The sequence below is a fragment of the Magnolia sinica genome, chromosome 10 (genome assembly GCF_029962835.1).
Source record: "Magnolia sinica isolate HGM2019 chromosome 10, MsV1, whole genome shotgun sequence".
Lineage (NCBI taxonomy): Eukaryota > Viridiplantae > Streptophyta > Magnoliopsida > Magnoliales > Magnoliaceae > Magnolia > Magnolia sinica.
Window position 1 is genome coordinate 11,949,114 of NC_080582.1, and position 25,181 is coordinate 11,974,294.

The 25,181-nt window shown below is 40.0% G+C and overlaps 1 protein-coding gene across 2 annotated transcripts; it reads right to left on the reverse strand.

Annotated features, from left to right (window-relative positions):
• Positions 1-21,129: 21,129 nt before the first annotated feature.
• LOC131257351 (protein STRICTOSIDINE SYNTHASE-LIKE 10-like) lies at positions 21,130-24,288 on the reverse strand. Of its 2 annotated transcripts, XM_058258245.1 has the most exons (3): positions 23,944-24,252; positions 22,986-23,252; positions 21,134-21,591 (listed from the first exon to the last, which is right to left on the reverse strand). In XM_058258245.1, the coding sequence occupies exons 1-3, from the start codon at positions 24,195-24,197 to the stop codon at positions 21,321-21,323; spliced, it is 792 nt and encodes a 263-aa protein (XP_058114228.1). In that variant the 5' UTR covers positions 24,198-24,252; the 3' UTR covers positions 21,134-21,320. The 2 variants fall into 2 exon arrangements, with proteins under 2 accessions (XP_058114229.1, XP_058114228.1); XM_058258246.1 differs by lacking the exon at positions 22,986-23,252 and having other exon boundaries at positions 21,130-21,591; positions 23,944-24,288.
• Positions 24,289-25,181: the final 893 nt, after the last annotated feature.

Genomic DNA, 25,181 nt, shown 5'->3' on the forward strand with positions numbered 1-25,181 from the left:
TTGGGCTATATAATCAAGCTATGATTTGTCCCAAAATCTAGCCCGAATCCATGTTTCTGGCCACTGGGCGTGGAGTGAAGATCTTACCGGTCCATATAGTTTTTTTCTTTCTTTTCTTTTTTCTTCTTTCTATGGAGTAAATTGAAAAAATGATAAGCAACCAACAATCTCGACTATCCGATCATAGACATCAAATAGGAGGTTCTAGAGAAAAATGGCGAACAGTCCAAATTTAACATTGCCCGTCAGTTTTTTTTTTTTTCTTTCTGTTAGCTTATTGGTACACCCCACTGTCAGTTCACACTTCACTGTTAGCCACCCCCATTAGGGAATCGATACCAAGACCTCAGTGTTGAAACGAGGTATCTTTCACTCAGTCTACTGCTGGAGCTATGGATCTGGGTGTCATCAGTTGGACGGTTAAGATCACCTGATAAGTGTGATTTAATAGTACGCATCCTCCAAAGTGAGCCCCACAATTTTGCCAAGTGTTTCATCCATGTCGTCCATCTATTTTTCTAGATCATTTTAGGGTATGATAAAAAGAAAAATGAGGTATATCTCAATCTCAAGTGGACCTGTAACGCCCTGAAAATCGGGAGTCGTGCATACACTCGACTCCCGAGTTCTCGGGGTCACTTATAACCGATTCTCATTAATATGCGTTTAATCAAGTTTAAATGCGCAACCTGGAATTTCCTGGAACATGAAGCACAACCACACAAGTCTACTGAAATGACGGAGATCAAGTATATATACAGGTCCAAAAATATAAATGGGTCGCACAAGGCGTTGCCCAACAAAACCACAAAAAGAATGATATATCCAAAAAGAATAAAGCTGAGTCCACACTCAGCGATCTAAATCCCGCCTGTCAAGGCAATGGAGAGCCGCCCATCAACTGAAAGTAGGACAGCTCGTCCTCCTCGTCTAAGCTCGCGTCGTCAGGCTCCTCGTACTCCTCGTCACCTGCAACTACGGGAGAGCCTGGTTGGTGTTTTAAAATACCGTCCCAGAGTGGGAGTGAGTGATCAACTCAGTGGGTGCTATTAGTCTTAAGTTGTAACAAGCATCGATTATATTATGAATTTAATGAAAAACAATCATTCATAAACACCTAACTAATCTTATTAATGCGTATGCATGACAGATGACATGATGCATGCCCTCACGACAACACTCCCTCGAGCGACTCCATCTAACGATCGCGTATGACCAACACTCCCTCAGAGCGACCTCGACTGCCAAGTTGCCAACCTAACTAATGCGATGCGATGATAATGTTAGCCGAGTTCTTAATTAAGTCCATTCATCCAGCAGGTTGGGGAAACTGATACACCCCACGTATCAAATGCCCTGAACTGGTTGCGATGCCAAGGCCCCTCAACGTGCGAGGCCAGGGCACCGCGATCCTTGATCCCGTCGGGTTCCCCATCCCCGACTTCAAGCACATGGGGAGTGCCGAGAAGAAGGGATCGCTCGCGGTCACTACGGGGAGGCGCGTCACCCCAGCGTAGGCCGACAGCTCGGACACAGTGTCCCATTCCACCATGCCCGGCTCACGAGGCGGTGGATCGGTTTCAATTTGGTTATCGATGGGCTACAACGGTTGTAGGGTGTTCCAGGTTCCATACATATGTGAGCAAACAGGGTTAACAAAACAAGGTTGGTCAGCCAGTAGACTAGACCGCATGAGTTCAGGCAAGTACGTGGCGGAACGACATCGGGTACGAGCGACCCATGTAGTCTAACTACTGTCGTCCTCACGCACTCGCCCAAATCCATGGGTTTAGCCTCAAGACGGTCCTACCAACGGGGCCGCCTTCACTCTTCTCGTATTCCTGACCAACCCAAGGGTTTGGGTGGTGATTCATAACATGTCAACTAACAGGGTTATCAACTAGCATAAACAACATCATGTTCTCATACACCTCAACATGCAATTCAGAATCTCCTAACAAGGGAGGCTAACAATATCATGAATAAAGGTGCATGTGTGTTGTGTGAATTGGTGAGGAAGTTAAGCACTTCCTACATCTCATAGAATCAAAATGCACAAGAGTTAATGAATTATACATGCTATGAAGCAACACCATATGAGAAAAATCAAATGAGACATGAACATGTAATCATCCATTTGTACTAAATCATGTGAGAAGCAAGAACAACATCATATGAGAACTAAAACATACAATTCCATACAATTTCAATAATCATACGATTCATAGGTTTCTCTAGATTCTCTAAATATGTCATCCAAACAAACAATATCATTAGACTCATACTACAATTGGTGCTAGGCCACTTAAGGTTAATAGTCCGCACCTATGGATCGTTGAAGGGTTGGAAAACGACCTAAGAGCGCCGAACTCAGTGTCGATTGGAAGAAATCCTAAAGCAATGTACTTGCATGTTAGGGTTACATGCAAATCCTAGCTCAACACAAAAGGTTATAAAAAGATGGGTGCTTACCTCCCCAATCGGTTGGAAATTGAGCTTGGAGTTGTGGATGTGAGAGAAAGGAATGAGATTGCTCAAGTTCCAAGTTTCCTTGGGCTCATCCACTAACAACACCCTCCTTCACTCTCTTCTTTCTCCTTTTTTTCCTCTTTCTCTTCTCCCTTTTCCATTTTCCTCCTAGGGCAAATTCGTATGGGGAAAGGGGTGCCCAAAAGAAGCCCCTTTTATAATGTCAAATTTGGTGCAAATGGCCCCAAGTGTTGGGTTTTTACTATACTAGCCCTAGGGGAGGGTTTTTTTTAGCCTCTAGGGCCCACTATGGGGGTGTACATATTGATATATACCATAGGATAGTTAGCCTTAATGATGATATATGTATGGGTATGATTGACCCGCCATTTGGATGCGTCGATCGACAGATATGATGAGAAGTTTGTTCAACGGTTACCGATGGTCGATCAGGGCCGCGGTTATACGAATATGAGTAAGGAAATATCCTTACTCCACATGAAAAGTTTGGTCGTAAACCGACGGTCCAAAATCCTCAACTTTGCATAAGAGTGGACGACCTAATTCACTTAAGTATTAGCTTCTTCCTTTAGGGTATTTGCACTTCTCATGCACTCGTCCTTTGGCTCAAGTTGAGCAATTCTGGACCGTTCCCAAGTCTAACTCCCGCGATGGACGTCACGCCCAATAAGACGGACATTACTCTATAATTTTGTAACTAGTGGCCCACCAACCAACGGTCTAGAGCTTGTTCAGAAAATCGGGGCATTTCTGGAATGAATTAGGTATTGAGATTTCTCGTGGGTGATGATTAGGGTTTGGATTAACTATGTTCATAGTGTGGCCTATTTATAACTAGTGAAAGTGGAGATTTAGTCATGATTACTCTAAACTGTTGATTTTATGCTAAAAGAGTAACGGGGTTGATTTGGTCTATTAGTCAAGATCCGAGCCTTATCCGATTCGGCCCCGGTTAGATCTTTTAATGTATTCATGATTGTTTTGATTAGTTAGCGATGAGTTGGTTAGATTTGGGTACTATGTGAGTTAATCATGGGGCTACACCTGATGTTTAAGTGATTGGGCGGATTCATTGGCTTCCTACGGTTGATTAATTTAACTTGGGTTCTTTACTGGTTTCACCCCTGTATATACTAACATTGAGTGCTAATGGTCATTAAGTGATATTATAAGTTAATTACACGAAAAAAAAATTCAAGGATTTTTGGAAATCCAAAACTATGAAAATCCAGGATGTTACAGGACCACATTACAAGAAACAGTGTTGAATGAACATAGACCATTACAAATTTTTTGGGGCCCATCAAAGTTTTGGATCAAGCTGATCTTTGTTTTTTCCCTTGACTAATCAACAGATTGGATTTCAAATAAACAGTACAATGGGCCCTAGGAGGATTTTAATGGTGGATATCTAATCACTATTGTTTTCCTTTGGTGTGGTCCACCTGAGATTTATATCTCTCTAATTTTTGGGATCAAGCCCTAAAATGATCTGTAAAAATGGATGAACGGCATGGATGAAACACATACAACATGGATCATGGTGGGGCCCATAGATCACCGACCATTAGCCATCGGGCTAGTGGCAGGGGGAGTAGCCAAACCGTTTTCGAGGCAAGGGTGATAGCTTATAGAGGTTGAGTCCCGGGCCCACCTCGATGTATATGTTGTATATCCATGCCGTCCATCCATTTTTCCCGATCATATTAGTGTATGGTCTTGAAAATGAGGTAGATCCAAATCTCAGGTGGACCACGAAGTAGGGATTGAATTCCCACCATAAAAAACTTCTTAGACTGCAAAAGTTTTAAATCAAGCTACTATCTATCTCTGCTTTCCCTTCATCCAGGTACTATGTGTCATTATGTAACACCCCAGATTTTAGGGGCCAGGTAGGAACTCGGCTCCCAAATTCCCAGGTGCCACGTGTGCCCTAATGGGCTTCAGATTTCAATTACATTTGGATTATCTCATAAGCCATGGGGAGTTTAGCAAACCATGAAGCATAAATAAGTTATAAAACAGTAACAAGTGCCGCTAAATATGTAGAATATCCAAAATACAATCCTAAGAAAATCCAAGACATGGAACTAGTCCCACCCATATAAGTGTCCCAAGACGACTAGGGCCCTGGCCCATACCCTACGATCGTCCATACATAAGTTAGAAGGAGCCGCTGAAGGTCTGGTAATACGCCTGCTCCTCGTCGTCCACGCTGGCATCCTTCAGCGCATCCAGCTCGTCATCCCTGCATCTATGACAGGTTCTGGTTAGTGTTTTGAAACACCGTCCCAGAATGGGAGTGAGTAGCTAACTCAGTGATACCATTAACAATAAGTTTCACAGATTATCATACATAGGAATGAATTTAGTGAAATGCATACATTCAAAGAATCCTAAATACTCTGGTTAATGCAATTGCATGATTCAATGATATGATGCATGCTCTCACCACAACACTCCCTCGAGCGATAACATCTAACGATCGCGAATGACAAACACTCCCTCAGTGCGACCTCGACTGCCAAATCGCTAAAGTAATCAATGCAATGTAATGTGAATGTTAGCCAAGTTGATTAATTATATTCATTCATCCAGCAATTTGGGGAAACCGATGTACCCTGACAGATCAATACCCTAATCCGATCGCGCGGCTCTGGCGGCCGTGGTCGTATGGCTCTCGCGACCTTTAACCCGTTTGGGTTCGTCACTCCCAACACTAGAATCATACGAAGGTGGTTAAGACAAGTAAAATCTTTACTCGCGGTCACTACGGGAGGCTCGTCAGCCTAGCATAGGCCGATAGCTCGGGTATAGTGTCTCATATCACCATACCCGGCTCACGAGACTTAGTTGCTCACTGGTCACTACGGGGAGGCTCATCACCCCAGCGTAGGCCGACAGCTCGGGCATAATGTCCCATACCACCATCCCCGGCTCATAAGTCTTGTGGGCCGCAACTAATGATTATCAGTGGGCACAACGGGTACAAGGTACCTCAGGTTCACGCGGGCATGTACAAACATGGTTAACATATAAGGATAGCCAACCAATGGGCCAATTTGCCCCCACGAGACGAACCACGGCTATACGACTTGAGAGAGACATCTCGCGTAGTCCTACTACAACCAGCAACTCGTAGTTTGGCTAGTTGGGCCAAGCTTACCCGTGAGCTGACCCAAAAAAAGGGTTGCCCAAGAGATTTCGATTAGTTGGCCGATCCTAAGAGGCGTAGTGTGTAAATACAATAACAATGAGTAAAGGTCGATCTACTTGTAGTTGTGAGGGAAATCAGGCAAGTATAATTATAATCCGCATTCAAATCAGGGCACAAGCCAGCATTGCGCATAATTCAGGGGATTCCTAGTTGTGCTAGTAGATGGGACCAAGTTTCAAGAGATCAACGGATAGGGTAATAATTACCGCAGCCAACTATAGGGGGATTTAACCTACATGGTGGGGTGTGGGTAGCGAATGTACCCATTCCAAACCTGTGGGGGACATGTACACGAATCTATGACACTAATTTAGCAAAATCAGGGACATTCCTAACTAAGGGTTCTACAAATTTCAGCAATTCAACAATATAATCAACTATGCACTAAATCTACACATGTTAATTACATGCAACAGAATTTAGCTTATGAAATCAGCAAGATTGGGGATAATACACATGCAACTTCACAAATTGACAAGCAATTCGGTCAATACACGCATCAAGGATGATAAGTTCGGAATTTCTTTCCCCAATTAGAGAAATTTCATGCATAAATCCAAATTCAGCTATGTCATTATAAAATCAGCAACATGCAAAACAAATTTCCACACATAATCACTAAGTTCGCTCTAGGCATGATAACAGGCCACTTAGAGGTAATGGTCTGCACCTATTGTAAATTGGAGGTCCTTGGAGTCGCTCTAGCGGTGCCGAGTCCGTAAATTTGTTATGCCGAGGCCCTGTGCCAAAGGAATCGCATGTAAGGGCACATGCATGTGGCCCTAGCTAAGAAAAATGGAGGAGAGCTCGAACTTGTTACCTTTTATCTGCCACACTTCACATCTGCGGTGGTAGGACCGCGGTCTCCAGCGAATGACGGAGGTAGGAGCATGGAAATTCCAATTTCCTGGCTCCCCTTGCTCTTACACATAGGGGTGTACACGAACCGAGCTAGCTCGGTTAGCTCGCTCGACTCAACCCGAAAAAGCTCGACTCGACTTGACTCGAAACTGAGTTCGATCCGAGTCGGGCCGTTTTTTACAGCTCGAAAATGAGTTCGAGCTGAGACTCAACTCAGTATGTATAATATATATATATGTGTGTGTGTGTGTGTGTGTGTGTGTGTGTATTAAAAATTAAAAACCCTAATTCCCTTTTCATTCTCCCCTTTTCAAAACACTGCCACCCGACCCCAGCATCCTCTCCCAGCTCCCTCTCTCCTTGCTCTGGCCCCTGCTCGTCCGGCTCTCTCTCTCTCTCTCTCTCTCTCTCTCTCTCTCTCTCGTCCCTCTCCCTACTCGTCCCAGACCTACGGCCTGGCCCCTGCTCGTCCGGCTCACCTCTCTCTCTCTCTCTCTCTCTCTCTCTCTCTCTCTCTCTCTCTCTCTCGTTCCGCCTGACCAGAAAGGTCAGCACCTCTCTCTCTCTGGTCGTCTCACCGTCCGACCAGCAACCAGCAGAGGCCCTCCGCCTCTCTCTGCTCGTCCCACCCAGCTCGAACTCGGCTCGAAAGCTCGAAACTGGCTCGAACTGGTCCGATTCCTGACCAAGCCGAGCCGAGCTGGACATGCTGGCTCGGTCACCGAGCCGAGCTGAGTTCGAGTTGGGTGTACCTGGTGACCGAGCGCAACTCGACTCGGATCGGCTCGATGTACACCCCTACTTACACACACTCTCTCTCTCTCTCTCTCTCTCTCTCTCTTCTCTCTCCCCTCTCTCTCAGCTGCTAGAATTTGCTGTGGGAGTGAGTGAGAGAGGGCTTAAAGGGTTATATACCCTACAGTTTAGTTCAAATGGCCATAGGTGCCAATTATTTCATCAAGTGGCCCTTTAGGGCCCACTTATGGCTTTCGAGGCTGCACAGATGGCCCCCCTGGCTCATCTGAATTATAGGATGGGTGCCCCATGGTCCGATGAGGGGCTGTCCAAGGTTTAACGGCAAACGGATGCGAGGATTTATCACAAGGGTCCGATTCGCGATTAACAGTCACCGTTCCTCGATCAAGGATTAGATTTGGCGGACAAGTGCAAGAAAATATCTTCAACCTACGGTGCAAATTTGGGTGAAATCTGACGACTGAAATGTCATAATTTATTGTCCTAAGTAGCGGGGCTAATTGTTTTAAAAATTCAGATTTTAAGTTATTACTTGGGAGAGTTGCGTTTTTCAAGCTCTACCTTCACGGTCCAAGTTGTGCGGTTCAGGGCATCGTTTGGGCCCACCGTCCGCAATGGACGTCAAGCCCAGTGAGATGGACATTATTCTATAATTTCGGAACTAGTAGCCCACTAACGAGCAGTCTAAAGCTTGTTCGGGTGATCGGGGCATTTCTTGAGTAAATTGGGTAGGGAGATTTCTTGGGCGCAGATGTTGAGATATAGATTAACTAAGTTCACAGTATGGCCTATTCGAAATTAGTGAAAATGGTGATTCGGTCATGATCACTCTAAACCATCGGTTTTAGGCTAAAAGAGTAACTAGGTTGATTTGGTTTATTAATTAAGGTCTGGGCCATAGTTGACTCGGGTTTGGGTAGATCTCTAATTTAGTTACGGTTGTTTGATTAGTCGGTGGCAGGTCGGTTAGATTTGGGCCCTATATGAACAAATCATGGGGCTAAACTCAATGTTTAAGTGATCGGTTCGATTAATTGGTTTTCTACGGTTGATCAATCTTATTTGTACGGTTCTTTATCGGTACCAGCCGCGTATAAGCTCACCTCGAGCGTCAAGGGTCAGTAAGTGACGACGTGGCTAGTTATATATAATTTTTTTTAAAGGATTTTGGCAATCCAAAATAGCAAAAATTTGGAGTGTTACACATTATCGTATGATTGGATGGCAAGTAAACATTATAGTGGGTCATAGGAGGTTTTCAACGGTGGACGTTCAATCAACATTGTTTTCCTCTAGTGTGGTCCACTTGAGATTTGGATCTGCTTCATTTTTTTTTGTAATTCCCTAAAATGATCTGGAAAGACAAATGGACAGCATGGATATTCAACACATACATCAAGGTGGGGCCATGATCAGGGCCTCACTCAAGCTCTTACCCGGCCTCACTTAATCGGCGCTTCTTCATGACATGGGTTGACATCATGATTAGCCCCATCCCCCACAAAGCCAACTTATTTGGACTGAATCTGGATTCATTGCTTGTCACAAACAGAAAATTGTAATATAATTAGGCCGCTACATTTAATGCAGAACCACCCACAATGTCAATGATGACATGAACCAATCATAATGCTGGAAAATAAAATTTTCCTGTTTGTGGGCCGCCAACCATGAATTTATGTGTATGTAGCTGTCCCTTCATTTTACCATCTCATGCCTAAAAATAAGGAAGGTTCAAAGCTCAAGTGGACCACACTACATAGAACAATGAGATTAGATGTCTACCATTGAAAGCTTATGGATGTTATGGAAGTTTTAGATGAAACAGATATTTGTGTTTTCCCTTCATCCAGATTTATGTGACTTTATAAATGGACTGGATAGCAAATAAACAATGCGATTGCGATGCGTCCCCAGAAGCTGTAGCCGTTCAATTCCCAGTATTTTGTGTGATGTAGTCCACTTAGGTTTTGGATCTGCTTATTTTTTAGCTCCCTTAAAATGAATTGACAAAATTAATGGACAGCGTGGATAATGGCGGTTCACAGAGCTTGTCCACCACCGACTTATGCAGTTTTTGAGCTACTCATATAAAAATAAACGTCGGTTAAATACTAATGGGCCCCACATGTACTTTGCACTTGCATATAAAAAATTGAGGAGCCGCTGGTAGCCGAAACAACACCTAGTTAAATTAATTCGCAGATGGATGATTATAAATTGGTTGTAAAATAATTTTCAAGGAGACCATGGCTTATAAATAGAAAGATATTTTCAGAGCAAGAGTGCAAAATGGGTCACGTCCGGTCATATTCATGGGCCCAGACCCTACGCATTTAATAACCTAGACAGAATTTTAGACACAAATTTTAGACCCAAAGAATATTACACTACAATTAAAAATTAATATTAAACAAATATTGTACGACTTTACAATAAAAAATATATAATATTTACAACAATAAGTTGAAAATTGTCTGAATACATTAAAAGAAAATTCCTCCATGTGGTCCACTCCTAGATTGGCCAAAACAGCTAGCTATCTCCAGCCTCTTTGTCCACATATCATTTCAACCAAGCAGCATTGGTACCCATCTGTAACGGTCACTACCAAAATATCCATCTGCAAGTTTAAGAGAACAAAAATGTTAAGAAGTCAAACAAGACAGTATAAATTTTAAAATGCATGTTTTTAGTTGCCACAAACAAAATAGTTTTTTCCTTTACACAATGGTCTCTTATCCATTGCTTTTTTTGTTGATGACAAGAAATAAGTATCTGTGACATTTCTTTTGAGCATGCAAATCTCATGACTTCATCAGATTTCACCATTGCTAATCAACAGTTTCCACATCAACAATCGAAGACCCACACACATGCTAGTGCACTGCTACAGGAAGTTGAGGTAGACCCTAAAACTTATTTAATGGAGAATGTTCAACATTTTGGTATCACTTGATTAATGTTTCATTATATTATAAGTTGATTATTCTTATGCTATTATGTAACCTTTGGTGTTGAATGTTGCTTCATAGTAGTTCATTCGGTTGAAAATTCTGATAATTGGTTGGTGGCATGCAAACAATGAAGGAAATTAACCAAAGCTTGTAAATTTTGTAGTACATTCTCTATAAAAAAAATCCTTAACTTTCTCAAGAAACGAAATATCTGACATCCCATACTTCACTATGGCTTTTGAGTTGTGATCCATGCATAATGTTCTCTAATGACTTGGATGATCTAGACCAGTAGATTGGCATGAGACATAGATTGCCTACAATTGAGAGATACAAGAAGAGTGCTTGCAGCTTCGATGTTGCCCGAAGAAAGAGTTTTATGTACTTCTGTCAAATTTGTACAGAAATCCATCACTGTACAAAGATTTTAGGATTTTATCGTAAGGCAAGACATCATTGGTTGAGTTCCTCAAAATGTTTTCCTATAAAGAATGAGCAAACAAATCAATGAGTGAAATGCATACCATTTGCTCTAAATAGCCCTGGGTCACCATATGTCGTTGTGAATACAAATGTTTGGTTTGTCCCCTACCAACAAGAAGTGATCAAAGAAGTTTAGGTTGGCACAATAAGAAAACAAAACAAGCAACTAGATCTCAAGGAAGTAACATGATAAACCAAATGCACAAGTCAAAGATTGTAGAAACGTACTTGATATTTTCTTTCTGTTGTAGGGTTTAGGGGGCATTCTAACAGCCCACCAAATATAGCACCTTGCATATCCTCAGCAATCTAGAAGGCATGAAAGAAAATTTTTGCATGTGAATTTCCATATCCCAGTGAGAAGAAACATCCTAGAACATTCCAAACTATTTTGACACACAACAAGAAATTGTGGAGCTTTCCCAGTTGGGAGAAAACAAAAAACTCAAAAAGCAATTCCCTGACTCAATACTCAAACACTGTTCCTGCAAGAAAGAAACTTCTATTTGAATATAGATATGGCTGTAAAAATAAATAAATAAATAAAATGAACTTACCAATAAACAAGGTCCTAGAAGATCATCACTCTTACGAAGAAGTGTGTGAGGTGATATACCATGTTTCATCGTACTGCCCTTCATTCAAATGGGACAGTAATAAATAATCACACCCAAGAAAAAGAAAGATCAATAGACAATGTGAACTGAATATGATTGGGCATGTGCAACCCCCAGTCCAATCAGATCCCATTTACTAAGGAATCTGCACACAGGAGGCTTCCTGTGTGGCTGGATGCATCATTTACTCTTTTGCGATGGTCTCTTAACAAGGCATGCAGAGAGACATATTCATCAACCATCATCACATCATCCATAAGTAAGTAATCTCTTTATATTATGAACAAATGATAACTCGAAATGATAGTAGAAAATTATAAGCTACATAGCACCACCAGAAACCCAACTAATTGAAAACAAACATGCAGTAAAAGTCTAAAGGCTGAAAAATATTACACTCTTAAGTAGGAAAGGCCAAACCTCCGCTTTGATTCTTGGGTCAACACCCTGCACCAGAAATAGCAAGAATGAGGAAAAAAACAGAATTATAGCAAATTAGGGAACAAGAGAAACTTGAGAAAACATAACATGATCAACAATGCAGCTGTATGTACAGATTGATTTATAGACATTACATAGTTAAGAATGCAGCTGCTTTCCCATGTAGATTTTCATGTGGATGAAAAGATCTTAAAGGACCTAAATAGTAGGATACAATGTGTCGAATGATGGTGTTGCCAAAACTCAATAGTCTGAAATAACTCATTAATTACACTAAGATATTTATAATCAATATAGTAAACTTTGAAGAGAAAATAAGATAGGGTTCGGTTTGTCGGCTGGAATCCATTCAAGACATGGCCTACCAATTAGACCATTCAACTGATTTCCCATTTCATCTTGCATGGAACTATTTAAAATCTGTAAACTCCACTGTCATGATCTAATGCTGAATTCTTGACATAAGGTGTTAGTCTAGAGGATTGAATAATGCAGTAGAGAACAGGGATTTTCATTTGATCTAGAACTAATGCTATTAGTCATGAGAAAACAGGCATTGGTATTTACATTCCTGAAATTGTGATAACCAAATGATCAAAATACCCACATTGAGAAGGAGTTTTATAACTCAAATTTCTATTAGAGTTCTTTATTTTGGAATTGAAATCCAAATCCAGCCTAAAATATTGTGTTTGAAACCCTGGAATTTGGGGTTTGAAGTAAAGCCCGCTTTTCAATACGTCTCTAAAAGCTAGCTCGCAAAAACCATCCTTGACAGTCATATTCTATGAAATTGCGTATTCTAGTAGAGAAATAACAACTCCTCTCCAGACTTCCCAACAGCATTCAAATACAGTTTCTGAATTATATAGATTGGAAATTCACCTAACATCAGCCCTCTTTCAAATGGGCTCTTTGGATAGGCCATGAGGAAGGCTAACATTGAGAACACTCAAATGACAACACGTTCCCAACCAGTAAGGAATGCCAATCCAAAACACACAGAATCAAAAGCAAGAGTCCTTCGAAAGCATTAGGAATAAGAAAAATATCCGCAAGATGAGAAATCAATCCAATGCATACTAACTCAAAGGGACTAATTCATGCATTTTTAGCTACAAAAAGTCAAGGTAGAGCTTTTCACCTACAGATTGCCAGCATTGCAAGGCTAATTCATGCATTTTTATCTACAAAAAGTCACTTTGGGGCAATGAGACAATTATTTTCTAGTTTTTTAGTGGCTATAAACACTTTGTATTGCTCTTACCATGTAGGTTGCCTGCCTATAGGTGATCAGTCCCCTTTTCAGGATTTGGCAAAAAACCTAGGCAGTGTATTTGGCAAAAAACTTTTAAAAAAATAAAAAATAAAAAATAAATAACAAAAGCAAAAACAAAAACAAAAACCCAGCTTAAAATGCTGTTACCTGATACCGAGCTATAACCTTTTCCCGACTATATCTCTAAAGACCTGTCATTTGGTCTAAAATTAAGCATCAAAAGAAAAATCGGCCTTGCTATTGCATTACAAGAAAGATACAAAAAAATACATTGATACAGAAATTTAGAAATTACAAGCTTGCATTATATAACATATATTCCATGACTCCAAAAAAAAAAAAAAAAACTCAATGTACAAGTAATAACAAAGGTAGATAACATAAAGAAGCATCCCATGAATGAAAATTTGAAGACCTGAAAAATTGATGTCAATGTACAATTGAGAATGCATGTTTGATTTGCATCTTTTCTATTCTTTTATCTTCCAGTGGGTTATAGCTCGGTATCAGTTAAAACGGATGGTTAAAAGGAACTGACCATGGCCAATGTTCAACATAAAAATGATGTCAGCCATACGACAAAATATGCCTGATTCTCAGGTCACCTGATGAACAACCGGGATCTCTCACAAGTATGACACTGCCTTCTCCCTCATCATTCCTTCCTCAGCCATCACTAAATCCCAAATTCATCAATTTTACTACATATCTATGGAGGTGGGAAATCCTATTTTTCTCCTGATGTGTCAAAAGACATTTAACGAGTGGTCAAACATGCAAAGAAACAGAGGATACGCATAAAGCGATTTTAATCAATTTAAGTACAGATACAATTGTCAACCACCACAAAGGTATTGCATTTTTCTACAAATGCCTTTACAGGAAACCCTGCAGAGTTCAATCCTAGCAATCAATAAATCTGGCACTTTTATTTAAAAAAAATACCAACACTCCCACCAATTCAAACATCATGAGGAAATTTAATCTAAAGCGATTTGGCTGCTTCTTCTCACCCCATGAGGCTAATGACACCATGGATAGCCTTGTAACTGAAGGATTTCTACCTCCACCCTTCATTGATTTATCTTGATGCTTTTTCCAAAAAAAAAAAAAGGAAATTTCATCATCGCCGCCATTCCTTGTACGGCTATTTGAAGTCACAGCTTTATGATTTTTTTTTGCTAATACTTCCTAACTCCCTATTCTCATAAAGTTTACAAGCCTTCATGTCTCTTCTAAGAACCTCAATTCAAATCCATCTACGTCTTCCCTCCTCCTCCTCCCAGGTCTTTCAACCCCAATCAAACTACCCCCAACCTTGACAAGGCAATCTCCAGACTTCGTTGAACATGGCCCAGCCATCTCTTTTTTTTTTTTCTTTTTTTTTTTACACACCCCACACACTCACGCTGGTGGAATTTCACCACCTATGGGTACTTGAACCCTTGACCGGGAGTTGAAACTCCTGAGAGTCTACCACCCAAGTAAGAGTAAGGACCCTGGCCCAGCCATCTCAACTTGGCTATCCATCTATTTAAATCAGTCATTGAGAGAGAGAGAGAGAGAGAGAGAGAGAGAGAGAGAGAGAGAGAGAGAGAGAGAGAGAGAGATGACATCCTTGGCTACACCAACCTCGAATCTCACCCTTGCTACACCCCTTTGAAACCCTAGGACGATTTAGAAACCCTTGGAATACCTCCCAATCCCGTTTACACTCATATATATATAACTTTTAACTAGTTCAGTGCTAGACAAAATACAAAGTTAATTGAATACACGCAAGCTAGAAAACAGCTAGTATATTCAATAAAGATAATAACAGTTAATAACATTATATCTTTTTTACTTTGGAGGCTTGAAGGACCTCCCACTTAACATTACAACTTGCATGAGGTCGCCTACAGATACCCATAGAAAATTGAAAGTTGATTACACAAAAGAAAGAAATCACATAGTAGATTTCTCATTATCCACATCCAAGCCAATTCTTGCAAGGATTTCATGTCACTTAATTATTTAAACGTGGCCTACTTTTGAAAATAAAATATATTCAAATGTGAAATGAAGGAAAATGGGTCAATCGATTTTAAAGTGTACAAAAAATGGAGAAATTGTATGTATTTGTAGACTTTAAAATTGATTGACAAACCAATTAAAGACAATGGTCCACATCTTGATGTTAAAGACAATGGGCTATCACGAGAAAAACATCTCCACAACTTCAATTCAACTAAGGCATGTGCAACCATGCTGACTAAGAAAGCAAAATAGGTTATCAATAGAAGAAACAAGCACTTTTTCCAGCACTCACATTGAACCTATTTGATTTATATATTGAGGTGCACAGGATGCCACCAACGTTAAGGCCATTAAAGTAAAGATCATTCGGCCACTTTATTCTAACATCAAGATGTGGAAAACCCTGAAATTAGACCATTTCCTCAAGCTAAAGTAAATATTAGGTTTAAAATACAGAACATGAGATGCAAAATTTAAAACTAAATCAAATAAACTAGTGCAGCAGTTGGCATACAAAAACAAAAAGGTATGACAAGAACTCTTACAGTCCTTTTCCAGTTTTTTTTTCCCTGTGATAGAAACTTGCATGTCTTAAAATATCAATTTAAAACAAACACAAATACAATATCCTGAATCTTATCCTTACCTTTCTACATGTTGACATTGGTTCATTGGAGTAAAATGGTGGATAAACCACAAGCATTTCATACATGATAGCTCCAAGTGACCACCTGTAGAAAAAAAAGATAATTAAGCAAGAATCTCATATATTTTTCCTTTTTCACTTTTGCCTTGCACCACACCCATAATAATCCATCACATTACATAAGGATGATATCCTTGGCTGTTAATGCCACGTTAAAAACTAAGAAAATAGAAGCTTTGTCCAGGTCAGACCTTGTATTATGGCTATAGCAAATCAAAAAAAGAATTGTGTTTTTTGTTCTTTCTTAGATGCATTTAAAGGGATTTCCCTCCAAATAACCCACACACGTATAAATGTAAACGTTACACAAGCACCCAACTTGATCAAAATTTCAGGCGTTGCTCACATTGTATGAGATATTATACGGTGAAAATAGCAATAGAAGCATGACTCAATAGAAATCAGTGATTTATGTCAAATAGCCATTTTTTAATCCATAATGCACTTCTTCAACAAGTACCTGAAGATGTGAAGCAGTTGCTGTAGCTCTGAGTCACCTGGAAAATCTACCATTTAATTGTGCTTGGACAGGAGTACCTGCAATATGTTAAGTACAGTTATGATTACATCTGGATCCTTCAGAATGTTCAAATCCTGGTGTGCCTGTCCAATAATTTCTGCCCATTTCTGCATATTAGACAACAAGCTTATCAGTAGCAACTTATTGAGGATTGTGCTTGACACTAGTGAAAGCAGGGGAAGGGAACAAATGAAAGAAAAGATGAACTTTGAAGTTCTAACATCAAGCAAATCCCAACACTTGAAATCTAATCCAAACAAAATTCAGTGACCTGATTTGAAAGTTCCATCAACCTATGGAGATACTCATCCCTCTTCTGTGGATCCAATTATGCTTGAATCATATGACCCACCTGAAAACATGCAAAGCAATAAGTACTCATGACTAGATAGCTGTAAAGTGAAGAATCTCACTATATTTCATTGAAATGGAAAAGCACTCTTATAGAGATGGTACAGGTCTAAAAATAGAATAAACCAAATCTAGAAAATTAATACAAAATCTAAAGAATTACAAGACTAATTACAAATCAAGAATCTATTTACAGAATGTCTTCTTTAATAGTAGCAGAAGTTGAAGAAGGTAATGTATAAGGTGGGTGAAAAGCAGCAACACCACACATAGCTGTTTCCTATTCCGGAAACGCAAATGTCATCTGTTGGGGATGGGGGAATGGCCTTAAGGTTGTGTAATGCAGGGGCATTTTCACACCGCGCTCGAGTGGGGTTGCCTGTGGGATGCAGGGGCACACTCAGGGTGGGCGGGCCATGTGAGGCTGGCCCCATGTGATTTGGGGCCCACGAGGGGGGTTCGGCCGAGGTCCTAACCCATGTGATGTGGGGCCTGGGCTATGAGATAAAGGGATTGATTCGCCACGCTCTAACAGTTCGAGCTTTTAGAGCAAGTGGTTAATTGTCCTGCATCATTGTGCTTAGGGTACAAAACATTCAATTCATGAAGAGGCCAGAGCTCCAAATTTTAGATCATCCAATCAGGGTGGTTTTCGGGCAACGGCTTCATCCATGATTGGAATGATCCAAAAGGGGCATGGACATAGGCCATGTGTGTACAGAGAAACTCAATATATGGTTCAGATTTCCCTTACAACAATGGCCCACATGAAAAAACAGATCCATGATGGGGAGTTCCATGACAGGGTACATCTAATGGACAAATTCAATCATGCACACATGCAAGATGCATTAGCATGTGCACCATTTGGATTGGCGGCAGTAAAATCATGACAAGGTGCATCTAATGGACAATTTGGATCACACACACGTGCAAGATGCATTAGCATGGGGCTGTTTGGATTGGCAGTAAAATCATGACTAGGCGCATCTAATGGACAATTTGGATCAAGCACACATGCAAGATGCAGTAGCATGCGTGCTGTTTGGATTGGTGGTAAAAAACAGCCAACCAAAGTCATTTCCTCCAAGGATAAACACTCAATTTCTTTTCAAAGGAGGCACCACAGGCATACCAATATTCATTTTCAATGGTAAATGGCTGCCACCAAAACAGGCCCAAAGAAAATGTATATATATTCTCCTTTTCAGTCCTTTGAAGAATGGGAATCAAATAAGTTTTAATTGTATATTTCTTTGATTTTAAACTAAGAAGATATAAAGACCAACTAAATTAGATTTACTTGCAGATGAACAGAGTCCTACCATCCTACCATAAAATCAAAGAAAACAGTGGAACTAAACTTTCACTCTAGTTTCTAGCATTGCAAAAACAAAAGCCAAACACGCTCCAATTGCATTTTCATCTCCTTACGTTACTAAAGAACAAACTTGTATGTACCTTAATTCCAGCACCAACCAGGAAATCTACTAAGACCAATTTCATTTTGGTCTGCCCACTCTTAAAATCATCTCCACCAATTAAATTGTTCCTCTGTATAGCCAAATCAATCAGACCTATAGAATCAGTGAACAAAGGACATGTTTAAGAACTAGAACTTTCCATTCATAGGTTTTCATTCAAAGCTGTATGAAGTTTTAAATCTTAATTTCAAACCTGGAACAAAGGTGTTTTGTGGGCTTCCCGTTGATGAAAGGAACATTCACTAGTACACATGCTAAAGCATACAACATCGACGGAGATATTTCTGCTTCATTCCTGTCCAAAGATGTCAAGAGATTTTCTGTGGTATCGTTCAACCCAACAACTACATCACTGTATCTTTTTGTGTTATCTGTCCACAGAACAACCACCTTATCCACCTTGGTGGCAGCTTGGAGGTCCCTGATTCATTTGAAGAAATCAGAGGCAAGCAATCACATACGTTATAAATATACATACAAAAACTCAATATCTGAACCATTGTCCATATGCCGCCCATCAATACTGGCCAATCAGTGGATCACCTAGAGGCCAAATTGATTAATGCAATAGTTTTCCCAATCGTCCAACCAAGCTTCCCCCATCAAATGTGTAGGCCAACCTACCTGCACACAGTAGGTTATGGGGATGACAATGATCTTTCCGCAATAAAAAAAAAAAATACTATGAACTTTGAAGAGTTTAGTATGGGAGACTCTTGCATGCATGCATCTTCAAGAAGATGTTGCTTCCGTATCTGAAGCTTGCACTAACTGCTGATCCAGTCCAATGTTGGTATCACAGCGTGTAGTTTTAGAGGTCTGATCAGCAACTGGGAGTGCTTGGAGGCCTTTGCTGTCTCAAGCTTCTGGTTGTTATCTTTGTGGATTATGTAACAGGTGGGCTGGTAAAAATCAAGACAAAGAAGGATCAGGCTATCCGATTGGTGTCCAAACATCCGGAGAAACTAGTTTTTTGACTAGTTCTACAGTTGAGATGTTAGCATCAGCAGAAAAGATAAATCTTATAGTTGCGGAACCAAGAGCAGTCCATGTTGTCCGGTACTAATCTGGTGTTAGGCTATGGGCTCCTTTTCATGTTTTTGCTATCCTTATTATATGATAGGTGATGCCTGACTTTGGGGCGCCCACCTGAAATCTTCTTTTTGTACCTCTGATTATACATACAAAGATATATTGTTTTAAAAAAAAATAAAAAAAAATAGATGCTCTGGTTGATGAGATAGGTTTCATTGGTGTGCTTACTCTCCCACCTCATGTTCCGCTGTTTGCCAGGACTGGGAAAACATGGGAGAACGCGTTGTAGTGTATTGGAGTTGGTAGATACGCACATATATGCATGCTCATCTGTGTACATATTCCATATTCCATATACAAATGATGCAACAAAATTCCTATAAAGTTATGAGAACTCCTGTTTCTACTCTTGATCAAGCTAGGTCATTCCTCTGAAGTGATGCACCAAAATTCCTTAACCTGTTTGTGGTGGAAAGTGTTTCTAATTTTCAAAATATTTGATGTTTTCCATTTTATATGCACTTTCAGAGGATTCTTCAAAAGGAAAAGCAAATAAGGGAACATGCAAAAACTGCAAGGGTGAAACTGCTGCATGAATGTGGAATTCTTCAGCATCAGCTCCAAGAATGTAGTGTCAATTTTCTTGCAGAAGAGGAAGATAAGTTTATTGTTGATTCTTCTTCCTTATCAGATGCTTTGGATCTGTTGACAACATCTGACAACTGAATTGGCCTCCTACTGGCAGAGGTATCTTTCAATTTATCTTGATTTTTTGATGTGTATGCCAATTACCATGTTATGACTTTCTCCTATTCTTTCCTTGTTCACCAATTATCTTTGAAACATTAATATGTAAGTGCTTTTTTCTGTCGCATGACATCTTTCATATTTAAGGTTTTTTAATCAAAGGTAGATATTTTAGTAACTTGAAAATGTAACTGTTGTCCAACGGAAAGCTCAAATTTCATCCACATTGCTAGCCAATGGATTATCTTTTACTTGCGGTAAATCTTTTCACCCGAGTTTTTTTTTTTTTTTCTGTGATTCTCTTGATCCAATTTCCAATGTGCACGCATGAGGGAACATCTTCATGTGGATGAGATCCACCCCATCAAACAAGTGCATAACCCAGTGTTTGGACTATGGCTCCGAAACTTAGGCTAATTCAACTCAAGTGGGCCACACCATGGAGGACAACCGAGATGGGAAGTCCCATCATTAAAATAGTCCAAATTGCATGTGGGGTCCACTGTGGTGCTTATATGCAATCCAATCCGCTCTCTCCCATTCCACACCAGGATTAACATATATATTCCTCGAAAACTAAGACATTTTAATGCTTATGTTGGCCAAACCATGTGAATTTAAAGGTTTTAGGAATGATTTTACATCGTTCCCTGCAGTGTGGTCTTGAAACTTTTGAATTTTACTGAATTTCCAGATCCATGGTGAAAATGTGACGGACACTGACAGACAGCATGGATCTGATGCATGTTTGTTCCACATGACAATCTCAATTTCTCTCTTCCTATCTCCCTCCCTCAACATGGGTTGGATATGCCACATTCTCCAATATAAATAACGAAAGAACATGTAATTATGTGGTGCTTTACTTGCTGGTCAGAGACATTTCTCTCTTAATTAGAGATCTTGAGTTCAAATCTCTAATATAAAACTCAACTTAAGTGAGCGACTCACTTCAACTTGATTTCAAGTCGAGTTAGTGAGTTTTAGAATCTGATACGCAACTAACTCAAACCATGAGATATTTCAATAAACTGAACATAATATAATTTTATGAAAACATAAACAAATGTTATAATTAACCACATTACTAGCAAATTAACTATATAAACATAAACAAATGTTCTAATTAACCACATTACTAGCAAATAAACTATATAAGTGTCTAAAGCTTGTAAATGCCAACATCGGGCGCAACCACAGATCCCAACCATAAACTCCCATTGTTTTCTTCTACTTCACTAAGATGTGAAGTAATCATTCCAAATTTGTCATTTAATACCTCCATGATCTCACCCTTCTCATTAAAACACATTCCAATCACACCGTTGATGGATGATGGTGTGATAGCTACCCAGAATTATCCTCTAGGGTTCCTTTTGATGTTATCTGGGTATCTTGATAGCTGGGCGAAAAATTCAAGGGCTCTGGCTTTAGGACCTTGAAGCCAGAACCTCAAAATTCTTTGGGTGGTGGTCTCGACGATGAGGAGGAATGTGCTATCCTTACTAATTGCCACCCCATTTGGGAAGACGAGGCCTTCAAGCAACATGGTCACCTCTTTGCTCCGTGGATCATATTTCAACAATCTTCCTGTCCGATCGCCACTTATAATGACTAATGTGTTGCCCCTACAAGAGAAAAGGTTTGATGAAATACGTTCTAACTGAAGTTATCAATAGCTAGAGATACATGTAATATTCAATTTACTCCCATGTATATGGTAATGCATCGATATAAAATTTTTATTGGGATAAAGAAATAATATAAAAATAGTAGAGAATTGTCCAAATATTCTTGCTTTATCATAAAAGATATAATATTTAATTTCTTTTCATGTACATTGTGATGTTCATATAGACCGATGATTAGGTAATCTTATCAAATCAAAGCTTGACAAATTTTTATTGTCATTGGATTGGGCGAAGAAGTTCCCTCTAGTACATTAAAGAGGCCTCCCTCACCTGGTATTCGATAAGTACTATCCAATCATATTGTCATTAGAAGAAGAGAACAGGGGGTCATGCCCATTTCAATTTAAATGAGCATGGCTCCAAACTAAAAGTTTCTTGATTCTTGAAAAAGAGTGGTGGGAATCATTATCAATAGAAGATTTTGCTAGTTTCAAGCTATTTCAGAAGCTAAAACTCTTAAAAGAAAAGATTAAAGATTGGAAGAAAGAGGTCTTAGAAAGTGTGAAGTGAAGTATAAAATGCTTTTAGAAAAAAATAATAAAAAATCCAAGACTACCTAGCCAAATACAATATGAAATTGAGATAGGAAAAAATTAAATGGAACCAACACTCCTAAGCTATATGGTTAAAAGAAGGGGACAACAATAAAAAAATTCTTTCATGTAATTGTTAGCATCCAAGCTTCTTCAAACAAGATTCAAAGCTTATTGGTGAATAGTAGAAGAATAGATAGCAAAGCTTGTGTAAGCATCGCGATTGTCGATTTCTAGAAAAATCTCTTTGTAAAAGATTAATTAGAACCACCCACACCTTAACAATATTCATTTCAATAAAATCTCTCAAGAAGATCAAATGAAATGGTCTGAAAAGGCCAATATTGGAGGAAGAACTCAAATCAGCAATGAAGGAGCTAGGCAGCAATAAAGCCCCCTAGCTTAGATGACTTTCCTATTATATTCTTTTAAATTCTTTTAGGCGGTGAAGTTGGACTTTGAAGAACTTTATAAATGAATTTGTAGGAATCCATCTAGCTTTAGAACTGAAAGAAACTTTCATTGCTCTTATTCTAAAGGAGGGTGTGAGGGTGCTAATTAAGCTTCACGGAGGTTCTTACAAAATTTTAGTGAAAATTCTAGCTTCAATGTTCTAAGTGGTACTATTAAAGGTAATATTCAAACCTCAAGGGACATTTATGGAAGGTAAACAAATTACGAAAATTGCTCTAATTGCTCATAAATGCTTAGATATTCGGCATCGGTCAAGCAAGAAAGAAGTAATCTTCAAGTTTGATATAGAAAATGCAGCGGTTGGTATGAGTGATGGAATAGTACCTCCTTGGGTATATCATGCTAGCGTCTGTGAAATAAACAATCCCGGTCGCCAGGTCAATATCTAGATTGTTAGTGAAGCGAAAGGGGACCCCTTGGGCCCCACTGGCTAGTTGGGTGGCCGATCCTTCGATGGGCCCCACCACAAAGAGCCTGTAATAGGCATCCACAATGTATAGATCGCCGGTGGCCTTACTGAATTGTAAGCCCAGTGGCCTACCGCACGTGTCTTCTAACCAAGGCTTATCATGGCCATTGCACTCCTCCTTCCTCATTGTAATAAAACAAAAGCATATGATCCTCCGTAGAGTATGTGCATGGCCCACCCATGCCAGGGAACATTAGATCAAAGGTCCAAATCAGAGAACAACGGACCCACCTGTAAGAACCCGGTTCTCTTTAGCACTATATAATCTTAGGCCCGAGGATTTGACAAATGTACTCAAGTTCCTAGATTGTACTAATGGAGCCAGCTCTTACAGATCCAGACCGTTTATCTGATGGTAAATAAATGAAGCAGATCCAAATCTCAAGTGGATCACACCACATTAAACGGTTGTCATTGAATGCCCACAAAAAAAATTTCCTAGGGCCCATCATAATGTTTATTTGCCATCCAATCTGTTGATAAGGTCGCACAGATATGAATGAAGCGGAAGCACAAATATCAGCTTAGATCCCCAACTTTTGGGCCCCACAAGAAGTTTTTAATGGTCAATAATCACTGTTTTATGTGGCGTGGTCCACCCGAGATTTGGATCAGCTATATTTTTTGGCCATGCAATAAAACGAGCTAAAAGAAGGGATGGACAGTGTGGATGTACAACACATACATCAAGGTGGGCCCCATGATCAGGGACTAAGCCGTTACCCCGGATTCACCTCATGGGCCCCACATGTACAAAATATAGTGCAACATCAAGATACACGTTTGCTGATAATCACAACTGTCCATTGTTACCTGTGTGGTGAAGTGACCGCAAACTCAGTCCAGCCATGGGCCGCGCCTTGCCATTTAAGAACTCGACCGTCTGAGACACCTGTATAAGGACCCTGGCCCACTGGATCGAAGGCTATGCTCTCTGGCCCAACCAGACCGCCTAGATCGAGCTGTTGGAAGCGTCCAGGCTCGATGGTGATATCTAAAGGGAGAGAGAGGGAGAGAGAAGGAAAACAGAAGAAGACGAATATGAAAAAGATGGCAAGCATTGTCATAGTTTGTAACAGTTAAAAACACGTAATAGATTGTATGGATTTCATACAAGCTCGCTTTTACGTATATATAGAGAGTAGGTAGAGAAAGAGAGAAGGGAGTAAGGAGGGAAGCGGATTTCCTGCGAAAGCCTTTGCAGAGAAGTTCCTGCGCTGGAAACCTAGGTGGGGGCAAACGTGATGTTTGTGAGAAATCTATTCCGTCCATCCGTTTTTTTAGCTCATTTTAGGCCTGATGCAAGATTGAAAAGGATCCAAGACTCAAGTGGGCCGCACAAATGGTGTTTAGGGAAATTTCAACCGTTAAAACCTCTGTGGGCTATCCAGTGATGTTTACAGGCCATCCATACCGTTCGTAACGTCATTCCCACTAGGATGAGCTGAAAAAACAAATATTATCCTCATTCAAAAATTATTTGGCCCCACCAATATTTCAACTGTGGACGCTCAATCCTCATGTTTTCGGATGAGTTGAGTCTTGGATCAGGTTCATTTTTGGCCCTATGTCCTAAAATGAGCTAAAAAAACGAATGGACGAGGTAGATTTAACACAAACATCACGGTGGGCCCCACTTAAGTTTCCAGCGCTGTAACTTACCGCGAAAGGCTTTCAATAAAATCGGAGTTACTTCCTGCGAAAGGCTTTCAATGAAGGAAGCGGATTGCGTAACTCAGTACGCAGCGTATTGAGTAAACTGTGTGGGTCCCACAGTCATTCATGCATTTTATCCACTCCTTCCATACATTTTAGCAGATAAGTTTAGATATCTTGCCTAAAAACGAAGCATATCCAATGCTCAAATGGACCACACCACCGGAAACAGTGTGAATTGAACATCTACCATTGAAAATATCGTGGGGGCCACAGAAGTTTTAGATCAATCTAATATTTGTTTTCTTCACTTCATTCATGTCTTTGTAATATTATGAACATATTGGATGACAAATAAAAATCACTCTGGGGCAAAGAAAGGTTTCAACGGTGGA